Genomic DNA, 14249 nt, shown 5'->3' with positions numbered 1-14249 from the left:
AAATATGGTCTAAATCATGAGACTAGGATAAACCGATAGAAAGGAAACTGAAAATAACTACAAAACCAATTTCTTTTTTTTTTAATAATATAGAATGATGAAATTAGAAAAGAAAATGAGATTAAAAAAAGATGTCGAATCGCATTAACTTTTCAAACATGTGACCTGGATTATTAGATTAGAAGAAGCACAAAAAAGAAAATCACAAAGCTCAATCCTAAGCAAATCAAAATAATTACACAAAAAGATCTAATATATATGACGGTGAAAATTAAAATAAAAAATAAATTACAAGGCAACAAAATTTTTTTAATTGGAGGATTAAATTGAAAAGAAAAATAACTTTAACATAAAGAAAAACAAATAAAAAAGAATGAGGGTCAAATTAAAAAAAAATAATACACCATAAACTTTGGTTGGATGATGAAATTTAAAACTAATAAAACTTTAACGAAAGAGTCAAGGAAAAAAAACTAGAAATCAAAATAATAAGAATCGAATTGGTAAAAATAATATATAACAAATTGTAATTAAATGAATAAATTGAAAACAAGCAAAACTTTTATGAAAAGGCTAAGAACAAAAATCAGAAATCAAAAGAATAAGGAATGAAATTGAAATACCAAAAATAAAGAGGATAAACATGTACTTTTTTGGATATGAGAGAGAAAAGAAGGGAAAAAACAAGAAATGACCATTGGTGACAAATTGTCCATCAACCGCCTTCACATGCCACACCAAGAGGAAGAAAACATGGTGGCGCTTCCATCACCATGGTGGAAAGGCAGGTCTGGCCACTCAAAGATACTGCACGTGCCGTCGAAATGGCACAAGCACCTCTCATGCACTAATGTGTGATGAGCACGCGCCACCAATTTTTTTGAATAAAAAATCAATTATCCAACAATTCTTCTTATTTTTACTTAGGGGTAAATAAATTATTTCACTATTTAAATTTTTTGGGAAAGATGCATAAACCCTCTAATAATATTTTAACAATCAATGAATCATTGAAAAAGACCAAATTGACCCCAACATAAAGGTTTCCATTTCCTTGACTAAAGGGTGAAATAATAATTTTACTGTAGCAATCCATGGTAATTTGTATCTAATATTATAGTGAAAAACTCACACACACATATATATATACACACACACGCACGTGCGCGTGCTAATCGCTTGATTTTTTATTCGACTAAAAAGTAAAATGATATTGTTTTGATAAAAATAATAATAATAATAGAGTAAAAACTCAAGGAGCTTTAACTTGATGTTCCCCCAGCTAATTGTGTCATTGATCAACCCAAGATTTTGACCCCGTCAAGCCAAGTTATTTTTTCCCCTATTTTTTGGGACTCAAACCATCTTAGGCATCGAGTTACAAGGTTCACGGGTCAACCTGCTTGGTTAAGTTGGGTTTTTTAATAGTCTTTTTTATTTTTATTTTTTATGTTCTTTTAGATTAATGTTTTTTTTTTCTAATTTCATCTCTCAACATTTAGGTTATTAAGATTCTTGAGCCATTATTATTTTTTGAATTTTTCTTCTATAAGATAATTTCGTTTTGATGATCGAGATCATGAATTTAAAGAATTATTTTGAGTCAGTTCGTCATTTTCTTAAACCCCTTTTCTAATTATTTTATTTTAGTTTGAATCTTCAACATTTGATTAATTCGGAATCATCCTTCATTATTATTTTTTATTTCCTTCCTGTAGGGTTATCCCGATCTCATGTCTCAAGTCGTAAATTTGGTGGGTTAACCTTGTTTGATACGAGTTTTTTTTCTTTTTTTAATATTTTTCTGTAATTTTAGCAATCGCTCATTTTTTCAATTTGTTTATGGTCGTTGCTTTTTTATTTATTCATTTTACCCGGGCTACTTGACTAATCCACGACTACGATATGAGATTGAGATAAAAAAGAATTAGAATTTCTAAAGAAGGACCTAGTAAAAAAAGACCAAAGTTCAATAAAAAAACATAAAAAAAGGAGCTAACCCGGGTTAAATTTACTTACCCGCTCTCAAGATAACCTAATAGAAAGAAAAACTAAAATTGACAAAGATCAAGTGCTAATAAATTAATGTCAAATGATAAAATTAAGAAAACAAAATCAATGTCATAAAACAAAAGTCGAGGGAAAAAAAACTTGAGTCAACCAAGGTTAACTCAACTAATCCGTTACCCACGAGATAAGATTGAGATTAAAATAATAAATTCAAAAGAAAGACCTAGCAAAAAAAACCTAATTTAAATAAATTTCTTTTTGAAAAACTAACCCGAGCTAACTTGATTAATCCGCATTTAGGATAACCCAATAGAAAGAAAAGCGAAAAAATCACAAAACTTAAGCGCCAATAATACAATGCTAAAGGATAAAAATGAAGAAAAAAAAACCAACCTCATAAAAAATATAGGAAAAAAAAATTTGAGTCAACCTAAGTTAACTCGGATTAACCTGTTACCCGAGATATAAGATCGAGATAACTCAACAAAAAAAAAAGAACTAACAATGAAGTCAAGGGTCTAATAACCAAATGTCAAATGATGAATTTAGAAAAAAAAAATCAATTTTTAATAAACAACCCTAAAAAAGGCTGAACATAATCGAGCTCGGGTCATAAGATAGAGATTACTCTGTAGGAATGCAATCATAAAAAAATGATAAAGTAAAATTTATAACCGTAAAACAATTTAAAACTCAAACAGTATGGACCAAATAAGGAATAAAAACAAAATGAAAGAAAATAATTAGGAGCTAAATTGAAAGAAAATATAGCAATAAAAAGAATAAGGACCAAAATCGAATTAAGAAAACAAATGCAATAAAATGGTAAGAGATAAAATAAAATAAAATAAAACAAAACAAAACATAGAAAAAGAGCAATAAAAAGTAGGGGGATCAAATTGAATATAAAAATCAAATGGAATAAAAATATTCAGGGATGAAATTGAAAAAAAAAAGGCCAAACTTCAAAAATCACAAAAAGCAATGTCGCAAGTGTACAACGTCGCGACTATCATCCTCCTAGATCAAGATAGTTGTGAACGATGTGGGAGGAAAGGACAAGGAATTCTTGTCTTTTATTAGTAAAAAAAAGAAAACAAAAGTCGTTACCTAGTATTTTGGTCACTAAGAACCCTAACTGGTCTTAGAGTTTGGGTAAGGAGACTGATTACATAAAGGAAAAGTATTAACACCCCTAATATACCCTGTTTAGGGTAAGTTGCGTTGTTTATTTGTCTAATATAAACTAAAAAAATATTATGTTTTCTAACTGTTGGTCTGTTTAAAGTTGAAGAAAAGTCTTCCCCAGTAAGGAAGATTTTATCTTTTGAGATAAAAAACCTAATTGTTTTGTTGCCAATATAAAAAAAATAAAAACAAACTATCTTTTTATTTAAGACCAGAAATATGTCTTATGTATATGTTAATAATCTCATATATTAAAAAAAATGGTTTTGTTATTTTTGAAATGTAGGCCAAAATCTTTAGAAATTTTACAAACTTGTTGTAAAATCCATGCAAAAGTATTTTAGAATTTTAAAATAATTACTCAAATTATATATATTTTTTTGAATTTTTGGCCATATGAAAGAAAAAACAAGAAATAGTTTTCTTTTTACTGGGTCGACCTGACCGGATTGACCTGAAATATTTTGTTCAACCATAAACCGACACAAAAATCTTTGTTTGAGAAGAAAAAACCCCAAAACAAAACCAAAGTTAAAAACAAATTAAACACCTAAAAACACAAAACCTTCAAAATTATTGAACAAAAAGGATCAAACACAAAAAACAATTGGTGTTCTTCCCAAGATATGGACCAAATGTGGTCCAAATCTAGAGGGTAAGGTAATGTTCTTTTCAAGAACATGCCCAGAAAGCCCAAAAGTTTTCCAGCAAAGGCAGCCTCTGTCAAGCTAAAAAATATTATTTTTTGCTTCTAAAGCATGTCTTTTTTATCCCAAAAAGTCATAGTATCATACACAAACATGTTTGAATCTAAAAACCAACAAAAAAACATCAAACAATCAAAATGAAACATGAAATACCAAATCTAGACCTATTTTAGTGCATGAACAGGCTCAATATGCTAAGGATTAATACCCTTGCATTAACATGCATAAGTTAAACTAAACCAAAACTTTAAACAACATTCATATACATATATATCAAAAAAAAAAAAAAGGCTTAAACAAAAGCTTTAATTAAAAACATAAAAAAAAACATAGACTTTAAAATAACTAGATTAAACAGAAATCAAAGCAATAAAGAGATGAATGCAACATTGCTTGTTAAGCATTCAAACCTCTTCTTATGCTTCTAAACATAAACATGAACAAAAAAAAATAAGAAAAACAACAAAAGCAGGCCACAAAAGATCTATTTTTAGGTCTGCAATGTATACCTAGAACAAGTTATTCTCTTTTGGCTTTTCTTTAGAAAATTTTGCCTCTAAACTTGGTTTTTACTCTTGGAACTCTAAACTTATATTTCTTATTGTTATTACTCTCCTTTTTCTTATCTATTCTTATCCTTTCTTCTTTTTGTTTCTCTTTTCTGTTTTTTCTACCGCTAGTGAACATGTTTATGGGGGTATTTATAGGATTTTGGGAGGTCTTAAATTCATTTATGACCTCTTGATCTTGAGAGAAGTGTTGTGAACCCTTGATAAGGACTCAATAAGAAGCCTTTGTGTGTGAACACATGAAAACCAACTCGATTTTTATAAGATAGTTGCATTGTTAGGGATGACTGAGTTGCCCACTTTTAAGGCTTTTTCAAAGCAATTCTGACGTCATTATTTCTTGTGACCACTTGAAGTTGGTAGAGGGGATGCATACCTTCCATTTGAATCTAACCCTACTCAATTTGGAGGTTTGTAACTTCACATTCAAGCGTTTAAAGTTGCCAACGCGATCAACCAAAACTGTCAAGGTTGACTAGATGACCTACTTTCAAGGCTTTGTTTGAGCAATTATGACATCATCATTATTTGGGACCACCTGAATTTGGTAGAGAGGATGCACCCCTTTCATTTGAATCCAACTTCGCTCAATTTTAAGGTATGTAGCTCCACATTCATGTGTTTGAAGTTGCCAACCTGATCAGCCTCAAGTTTAAAAACTAAGTGATAGTTGATTAGGGACAAGATGTTAGAAACTTCCATGACAAAGTTGGGATGTAAACATCTAATTTCATGGAAATAAAATTGTAGATGGGATGTTCCTCTTTCATTTGCAAAAAAAAACATGTCATTTGGATGTCTAGAACTCCGAAGGAGCTTTTGGAAGGTGCCAACCTGATCATCATGAACTGCTAAGTAAGAAAATGAATAGAGGCTGAATGACGTGTTGTCTGGGTTAAAACCCTAGAAATTAGGGTTTTTAATTTGGAATTTGTCAAAGTTTCAATTTAGTCTTTGTTCTTCGAATTGTGACGCATACACCTTTAATTCATACAAAACTTTTTAATTGCAAGCAATTTAACCCCCGCCAAACTCGATTGTCAACCCCTAAGTTGGCTTATGTTTTTTCTTTTGATCCTTCGTTCTGAATTTGTGCATTTTAACCTTTAATTGATAAACAAACTTCCCATTTTTTCAATTTAGCCTATAATTTGGTTAATTTCAGCCCCTATATTCACGCGCCTTTTTCAGTTTGGTCATTGGTTTTAGACTTCTTCAATTAATTCTATAATTGCCATCAAACTTCAATATTTATGCAATTAAGTTCATGATTTGACCAAATTAACTCCTAAAAATTGCAATTCGACCCCTAGACTTTAATTTCTTCTAATTAAAGCTTAAATTGACTTTAAAAATAAATTTTTCTTGTAATTAAGCCCTCAATAAATTTAAATAAACCTTAAAAATTCTAATTGAGTCCTTAAACATTCAATTTTGAGTTTTCCTCCTCAAATTAAATTTTCTTTGCCAATAAGGCCTTCATCAATCAAAAATACATTATCAACTTTTTCAATCTTGTATATTTGATCTTCTTCAACTAGTCTCCAACAATTTCCTAGGCATTCTGGTATACTTTTCTCGTAATATATATATATATATATATATATATTCTTCCAATATTTTTTTTTTTGTATTTTTTATTTATGTGGGACCTCAAAATGGGTAACAACAAGCAAAATAAATAGTAATTAAAAGAATAAGGGCCAAAATTGATAAAATGACAAACTTGAGGACACAATTATATCTTGGAATGGCTGTCGTGAATTTTAAGGGCGTGAGAGAGAAAAGAGAGAGGAAACAAAATAACTCCTTTGTAGCCCAACCGGAACTCCATCATGAGCACGCGCCACATTTCCAGAAAGAGGATGACTCGCCACTCTCAACTCCGGATGGAGGATTTTGGCAACCTTATGGCCTCACACCGCCACCCAAAAGACGCGGGGGTTGTCACGTGCTGACGCGTCAATAATTTTTTTTAATAATATTTAATTATTCAAAATTACCAAATAGCCCCTAACTAAATCCAAAAAATTCAAAGAAACTAGAATGAAAAGACTAAAATGCCCTTGAAACCAACCTTATTTTTTTTAATTCAAGGGCAATTATGTAATTTAACTGTTTAAGAAATAGAAAAGATAAAGAAACCCCTGTGCGTGTTAATTTTTTTCTCTAAAGGGTATGGTCGTCATGTTATTGAGTAATTTAGAAAAAAAAACAAAAGAGCCCAAGAGTAAAAGCTTAATATTTTTTTGCTTTTAAGGGAAAAATAGCAATTTTTTTGTGATAAAAAAGATGTCATGATCAATTTGTCCCCGATTAACTTTGCAATAACTAATGAATCTCCTCGAAAAGACGATTCTATCTGCAATTGCAAGCTTCTCAAATATTTTGTTTAAGGATAAAAATATTATTTTACTGTTTCTGAAATGTACATGGGAAACTCTGATGACTTTTTTTTAACTTTTTTTTTTTTTTTTTTTTATCATGGAGCAAAACAATCGCTTACATTGCAGTGGATCCCCAAGCTGTATTAAACCTGTACTATAATACATTATTGTATTATATTAACCATGATGATTTTTCAAAGCTGTAGATTCTTATTAAACTCAATCTAAAAGGGCGTCAGTACCAAAAAAAAATTTAAGTAATTAAAAATAAACTTTTTTAAAAAAAGAAAAACATTAATTCCAGATTGATTTTTTTTTAAACCCTGTCAGAAGCAGGGGACCCTTTGTGGTCCATAAGCGAGCAATGTATATATTACAGATTGACCAAGTAAAAAGGGAAAGGAACAGATTCATGAACTTCCTAATTTTTTAAAGCAAGAATTTGTGAAGATAGGACAACAAATACAATGTCATGAGTTATTCGTCCATAAGTTAAAGTGACCCGTATTTTGTTGCGACTCGAAGGTCACTTTCCCAGCAAAAGGTGGCAGATGATAGCCGAGGCGCAGGGAGAGCACGATTGCTTCTCCTTTATTCTCTCTTATTGGTGCCCCATGGAATATCACAAGTGGGATATGACAAGGTTCCGTGACTTATCCCACTTCCTCAGCACACTTCCATACCTCCGAGTTTTTGACGACAGACATTAGTGCATCCACCTTTTTTAAAAAAGTCAATGCAAGTAAATTTTGATAGGGTAAACCAGGAAGAAGATAAGAAAAATGATTTCATTCATTAGGTTACAGCAATGAGAAGCAGTCACTTTCAACAGGCGAGAACACAAATTAATCAAAAAGGGGCAAAATTTATACATTATAGCACGCTAGATACTGATCAACAAATAATGTTACACGTTGAAAGAGACTATTTTTACTGTTACCAAAGAAATTCTCACCTGGCTACAACAATTTGATTCCTACAGTAATACCTATATCCTACACCAACCTAACCAAGAGCCCTTCCATGTTGGGGAACAATATATAATTCTGGTAAGGTTTTATACAAAAAAGGTGGACATTCTTCCAGTCAGATCACTGTCTCTCTACCACTGCATGAGTCACTGCTACCCCATTATCTGGTTTTGTCATTCTCTCTCCAATGCCTGCCCATAACGGCGGCCACCTTCATCTGTTTCCAAGAAAATTACCAAAGATAGGAATTCAATAAATAGGATGAAGTTCTACAGAGAGTACAGCTGGACTAATATATCCAGGAATGTATATGCCCGTTTCCAAAACATGTATGAGCTAAGCATCCATGAAGCAAGAGACCATTTTATCCACTATTATAGAAATTCTATAATTATTACTTATTTGACTGGGTGAATATAATATTAGTGACTTCAAAAAATGCAAAGAGGGAAAGTATGTGATTCAAATGCTGTGTAACGATGGCACCCATGTCAGCATAGAATGGGATTCCCACCCTCATCCTGTGTTTGGTAAACATAGAATTGACAACTGCGAAATAGACAATGGAGAAAAATTTGACCATTAGAGATTGCACACAGGGTAGTATGTCTTATTCCCAACCACTGGGTCCAGGATGATGCCAAAGACTGAAGCTCAGTCCACGCAACAGCTTTGAGAAAGCCTAAGTAAAAAGTTCATATTTAACCTCAAGAGAGATACGAACAAGAGGCTTATGGTCATCTGAATCATATGTTGCCCCAAAAGCCTCTACTTGTTCAAGAATCAGATGATGACTATTCATTTTGGCAACTATGGAGTCATATCATGTCAAATTTTCTTGGGAAGCACCCAACAATTATTAAGCAATCTTTAAAATGACTGACATGAGGCAAAAGTCTAGAGAAAGATACAAGATGGAATGATACATACCACTTTCACCATCAGAAATATCAGCGAGCCTTGAAATTGCATCTACTAGTGCTTGCTCATGATCCTGCTTAGAAAAAATTAACCACTCAGATATACAAAATAGATAAATATGCTGGGAAATGTGGAGAAGAAATAGGGAACAGACAAAAGAATCCACCAAGCTTTTTGTCTGACCTTCAATACTTTCTTTGCTTTCTCAATCTCAAGAGGATCAGGATGATTTGCATTGAAAACTCTCTCTACCTGTTCAAATTTACTACAGATTAAATAACCTGTGGGAAAAGTTACAGATTTTGAATTCCTCGTATCCATCAACATGGTTTCACATACCTCCCTGATTAGAGAATCTGTATGAAGAATTTGTATATCATCGGGCACCTTCTTTCCAATCCCATTTTGTGAAGGCAACAACTCTTTCCTGGATTGACCTTTGGTAACCCCTCTACCTCTTCCAGGACCAGGACCAGGACCAGGACCACCATCCCGGCCCATTGACCTATTTATCCCATGCCCTGAACCACCATAATTGCCACGATGAGAGATTCCAGGGTCTTCATCTACCCATTGTATATCCTCAGGAGAGATCTGCAAGAAAAAGATTGTCAGTTAATGGAAGTTAAAACAGAAACTACCTTTTTTTCTCATGGTTTAAACATTTGATCCCAAATTGAATATTTGTACCATGCACCATATTTGGAATTGCCTTCTTAAAGCAAAGAATTTATCTAGGTGCATGCTAAGAAAGTCTTAAAAGTTTTGATAAAAAGAAACAGTTAACGCACAGCAATTACAAAACACTTCCATTCACACTTCAAATATGTCTCTCCCACTCCGAAAACATAATGAAAGTGCAACCTACTTTTCATTTCTTTTTAATCAGTGACAACAAGTCCTACAATATAAAAGCTTCAGGATAATATGGACATACAGTTTTACAACGCTAAATTGCAGCACCAAAGCACAAGCCATATAAGAAACAAAACAAGAAGAATAAATAAAATAAAAGAATCAATAGGTCCTATGGACAAAGCAACAGATATACCTCTGAGAGATTAACCCATTCCCATGTCTCATTTGCTGTTCCCATATCATACACCAGAGCATGCCGCCCCTAACAAAAACTATAAGTGAGCTATATAACCTGTTGAAAACAAATATGCCGAAAATCAATAATAATAAATACCTCAATTGGGTTGAAGTCAGTTATAACAGCCTCATAAAAGTGATTATCATCAGGCCACCTTGTTTTGACTCTCTTCCCAATATATTGATCAGCTCCTTCAGGAACAGCACCAGAAGATAGTCTATTAGCAACTTGACCTCTTCCAGATGGACCTGAGGATGGGTATGGAATGGACTTCATTGAAGAAGCACCAGGTAAACCCTGAGAAATGGAAAAAAGAAACGTTAAGGAAATAGACATATAAATGAGTAGAATTTGCCAGCTTTTGTATCTCAATCCATGTCTAACAAATTTTCACTCACTGGTTTTTGCTTCTTGCCCTTGGGTCCTGTTACCGGTCCACGTTTAGCAGCAGATGAAGATGGCTGTTGTGATGCAGAAACTGGTTGTGGATGAAAAGATGGAGATGGCCCAGCAAAGGATTGAGAAAGAATTGATGAGGTCATCTTCTGTTTCTTACGAGAAGCAGAGACAGTAGGACTAGGTATTGGATCATGAACAGCTTGACCTGTAGTGAGCATGCCAGATTGATGCCCACCTGCCTGTCTCCATTCCCTAATGGCATTACCCAAAATCATACACATTAAATAAAAAAGAGACTAATACTTGCTCTGATCTAACCAAAGGGGTTTCACTTGGAAAGTAAAAATAAAATTGCTTCATCATCCTATCATACCTTATCCTCCTTATTACATCATCTGCATTAACCCGGGCAAGAAGCTCTCTGTGCTCCTCATTAGACAATCTCAATTCCTTTCTAAGCTCTGTTATCAAACTTTCTTTCTCCTGAAGAAAATACATTTCATGTAGCAGTCATTTAAACCTGGTCAGACAAATTTAAAGCTATTAGAACTCACGATAATTAGATTACAAGTAGTACCCAAGTAATAGCATCAGCTTGTGCTTTAAAGGCTCTTAGAACTGAACTGTATGCTTCTTGCTCAAGTTGGTGAATTTGAGTCTCCATATCAGTTTCACCATACATTCTAGAATAAGGGACAGAACCTCCAACTGGTCTTCCATTCCCAGCCACACGACCCCCTCTGGGGATTCTGTTTTGATGTGATGGAGGAAGATCATCATCAGTTCCTGAAATCAAGCAAAGCAAAAAAAAAAAAGACTATAAAAACCCATGACAACAGGATTGCAAATTGATCAGAATTTTCAACAACAAAAATAAAGAGGTGGTTGCGCACAAATGACTTAACAGAGGCTATTCATTGAAAGTGCAAGGTCCATGGACAAAGCCTTTCACAACTAGAGACATAACAACATGACTTCCTTGATGCCTGGTGCCCTTGTGTCTAAAGATTCAATATTTCCAGTACATTTTTGGCAACTTGTACCTCTGATAACTTTGTTTGGATTTTAACAACATTCATTGATGTCCATTACCCCACAATCACTTAACTGAATTTGGGTTTTCTATACCATTCAGTACCATGTTTATTGAAAAACAAATTCTACGCCTTGCCTTGTAGACCAATTAGTGGCAAGGTATGCAAAATTTAAAGCCCATATTATACTTACTTCATCGGTGGCACAAATTCCAGATGAAAGTTGCATCAAGGGAACCTCCAGGAGGTATGAAACTCAGATTTAAAGAAAATGTTGATGAGCAACCTCCAGGAGGTATGAAACTCAGATTTAAAGAAAATGTTGATGAGCAGAGTACTAACATTATAATAGAAACCCAAAATTAGGGAGCAAAATCCACGTTCAGAGTGTAATCAAAGGCATGTTAAGGGAAAACATATGGGGTTTTCAGCAACTTGAACATTTACCTTCAACATTATTCAAAAGCAAACAAAATGGTGATAGAAATAATCAACATAGTGCAGCATTTCATTTACTCTCTCTCTAACATGTACAAGCTACGACTCCAAAGACAGAAAGTTACAGTCTTTAAGTGCTTCAAGTTCGCTAATTACAACTAGAGTTTCAAACTTCAACACTCGAAAGAAAATTCAAGAACACTCAAAACACTGCTGCCCATCACCAACATCCACCAAATTTCACTTACAAAAGCACAACTTGCTAAAAATATACCTTCAATAGTACAGTTTTCCACTTAACTTGAATAAATTAACAATCCAACACCAATCAGAATTACTATCACCCATCAATATTGCCCAAATGATTCCAATTCAAAAATAAATTTAAAAACAAAAAAAAAACTATCTTTCGAAAAGAAATTCTACAACAAATCCCTGACTTCATATCTCAAAATCCCAACTTTTTCCTCCAAGAAAACCCAAAAAGCCTCAATTTCAAAATCCGCATTAAAACCCAACAGTTTAAATCAAGATTTCAAGAAAACCCTAACCCTAATCGATAAAAAATCATTACATAACCCTAGAGAATTAACAGATAACCATATACAGAAACACAAAAAGGTTTGATCTTTGTAGATAAAAGCTCACCACTGCTATCGTAAGGCTCGTAATCCATAGCCGGCTTTAACACCCAAAACAACACGGCTTAAGCTCAGCGCCACCCACAGAAAAACCCTAAATTTTAAAGCCACCAGTGGGATTTGACTCCAGGGATTTTTGAGGTCTAAAAAATAAGCTTAGAAACTTAATACGATATCGTTGAAGATGCAGAAACTTGATAGATTTCTCTTACTCTTTAGCTGAATGACAGACTTTGAGCTTACAAACTGTGATTTTGATATTTTGTTTTTCCTTTTTTCTTATTTTTTTTCAAAAATTAAAAAATTAAAAAACGGACTTCAAATAAATTATTAAATGGTTTTTTTTTCTTCTTAAGTTTATAGTGGGGTTTTGAGATCCGTTACTTTAAATATATTTATTTGTCATGTAATAAGGTGCCATGTGCTTGCTGTGTTCCTAAATCAGGCACAATAATTTGGTCTGAAATTCCTAGCCCAAGTTCAATTGACTGTATGGGGATTTTGTTGAATCTCGTTGAGTGTTGAATTTGAAGTCCATATCATGATTATCTACGGGTGGAAGTACGATGATTTTATCAGAGACCGAAGGTTTCTCCATATCTATATTTTATTTAGATATTTACTAGTTAGATAGCTGCCGGTTTACTTTTTATTTTTATAAAAATTACTATAAAAATTTATAATATAAAAAATAATATTTTTTAATATTAATTATAATAATTTTTTAAAATTTATTAATTATTTTATTAATAATATTAAATATAATAAAAATAATAATATTTATAACACAAATAATTATATTTTTATATGAATATTTAGAATTATAATAAAAATAATTATATTTATAATATAAATAATTATATTAAGAATTTCAAGGATGATTACAACACAAATAATTATATTTTTTATATCAATACTTTGCGTTATAATAAAAATAATAATTATTATAACACAAATAATACTATTTTTTATCAGAACACTTTGAATTATAAGAGAAAAAATAATATTTATAACACACATTATTATATTAACACATGTGGGTGGGCGTGGACGCGTCCAGACCCAACTTGGGGTTGGGCGATCCTCCACGCCCACCTTGGGTGCGTCCATGCCCAACTTGGATGTAGGCGAGCACGCGTCTAGACCCAACTTGGGTGTGGGGTTGGGCGTGGGCGCATCCAGACCCAACTTGGGTGTGGGCGTGGCTCTGTGCCCCAAGTTGGGTGTGGACGCCTGTGGACGAGGACGCGTCCACGCCCAACTTGGGGTTGCGCGTGAATGCGTCCAGGCCCAATTTCGGGTTGGGCGTGGACGCGCCCATACTTTTAATTATAATAAAAATAATTATAACACAAATAATACTATTTTAATATTAATATTTTTAATAATAAAATGATACTATTTTTAATATTAATACTTTTAATCATAATAAAAATAAAAATAATTATAACACAAATAATACTCTTTGTAATATTAATACTCTTAATCATAAGAAATATAAAATAATAATACTATTTTTTAATATTAATAATAATATTTATAACACAAATGATAATATTTTTAATATTCACACTATTAATTATAATAAAAATAATAATATTTATAACATAAATAATTATATTAAGAATTTCAAGGATGATTACAACACAAATAATTATATTTTTTATATCAATACTTTGAGTTATAATAAAAATAATAATATTTATAACACAAATAATACTATTTTTTATTTGAACACTTTGAATTATAAGAGAAAAAATAATATTTATAACACACATTATTATATTAACACATGTGGTTGAGCGCCGACGCGTCCAGACCCAACATAGGGGTGGGCGTGGACCCGTCCAGCCCCAACCCCAAGTTGGGCGTGGACGCCTCCTCGCCC

The 14249-nt window shown here is 32.6% G+C and overlaps 1 protein-coding gene across 1 annotated transcript; it reads right to left on the bottom strand.

The window, feature by feature from the left end:
* Positions 1–7635: 7635 nt before the first annotated feature.
* LOC18094984 (protein EMSY-LIKE 3) lies at positions 7636–12717 on the bottom strand. Its single transcript, XM_006369394.3, has 10 exons — positions 12369–12717; positions 10826–11034; positions 10622–10731; positions 10248–10500; positions 9946–10146; positions 9805–9873; positions 9093–9347; positions 8937–9005; positions 8763–8826; positions 7636–8049 (listed from the first exon to the last, which is right to left on the bottom strand). Exons 1-10 carry the CDS (start codon positions 12394–12396, stop codon positions 8006–8008), a joined length of 1302 nt encoding a protein of 433 aa, XP_006369456.1. The 5' UTR covers positions 12397–12717; the 3' UTR covers positions 7636–8005.
* Between the last annotated feature and the right edge of the window lie 1532 nt (positions 12718–14249).

Source organism: Populus trichocarpa, chromosome 1 (genome assembly GCF_000002775.5).
Source record: "Populus trichocarpa isolate Nisqually-1 chromosome 1, P.trichocarpa_v4.1, whole genome shotgun sequence".
NCBI classification, from domain to species: Eukaryota; Viridiplantae; Streptophyta; class Magnoliopsida; order Malpighiales; family Salicaceae; genus Populus; species Populus trichocarpa.
The sequence above is the reverse complement of the archived record's forward strand: the minus strand, read 5'-3'. Positions and strand labels throughout refer to the sequence as shown.

What these genes read in the sequence shown, in the direction of transcription:
- LOC18094984 (XM_006369394.3), bottom strand. Translation starts at nt 12,396, where the DNA reads ATGGATTACGAGCCTTACGATAGCAGTG. An exon ending in CGAGCCTTACGATAGCAGTG is followed by an intron (nt 11,035 to 12,368) that starts GTGAGCTTTTAT and finishes GCTTGATTTCAG; the next exon opens with GAACTGATGATGATCTTCCT. An exon ending in AAGCAAAGAAAGTATTGAAG is followed by an intron (nt 8,827 to 8,936) that starts GTCAGACAAAAA and finishes TTTTCTAAGCAG; the next exon opens with GATCATGAGCAAGCACTAGT.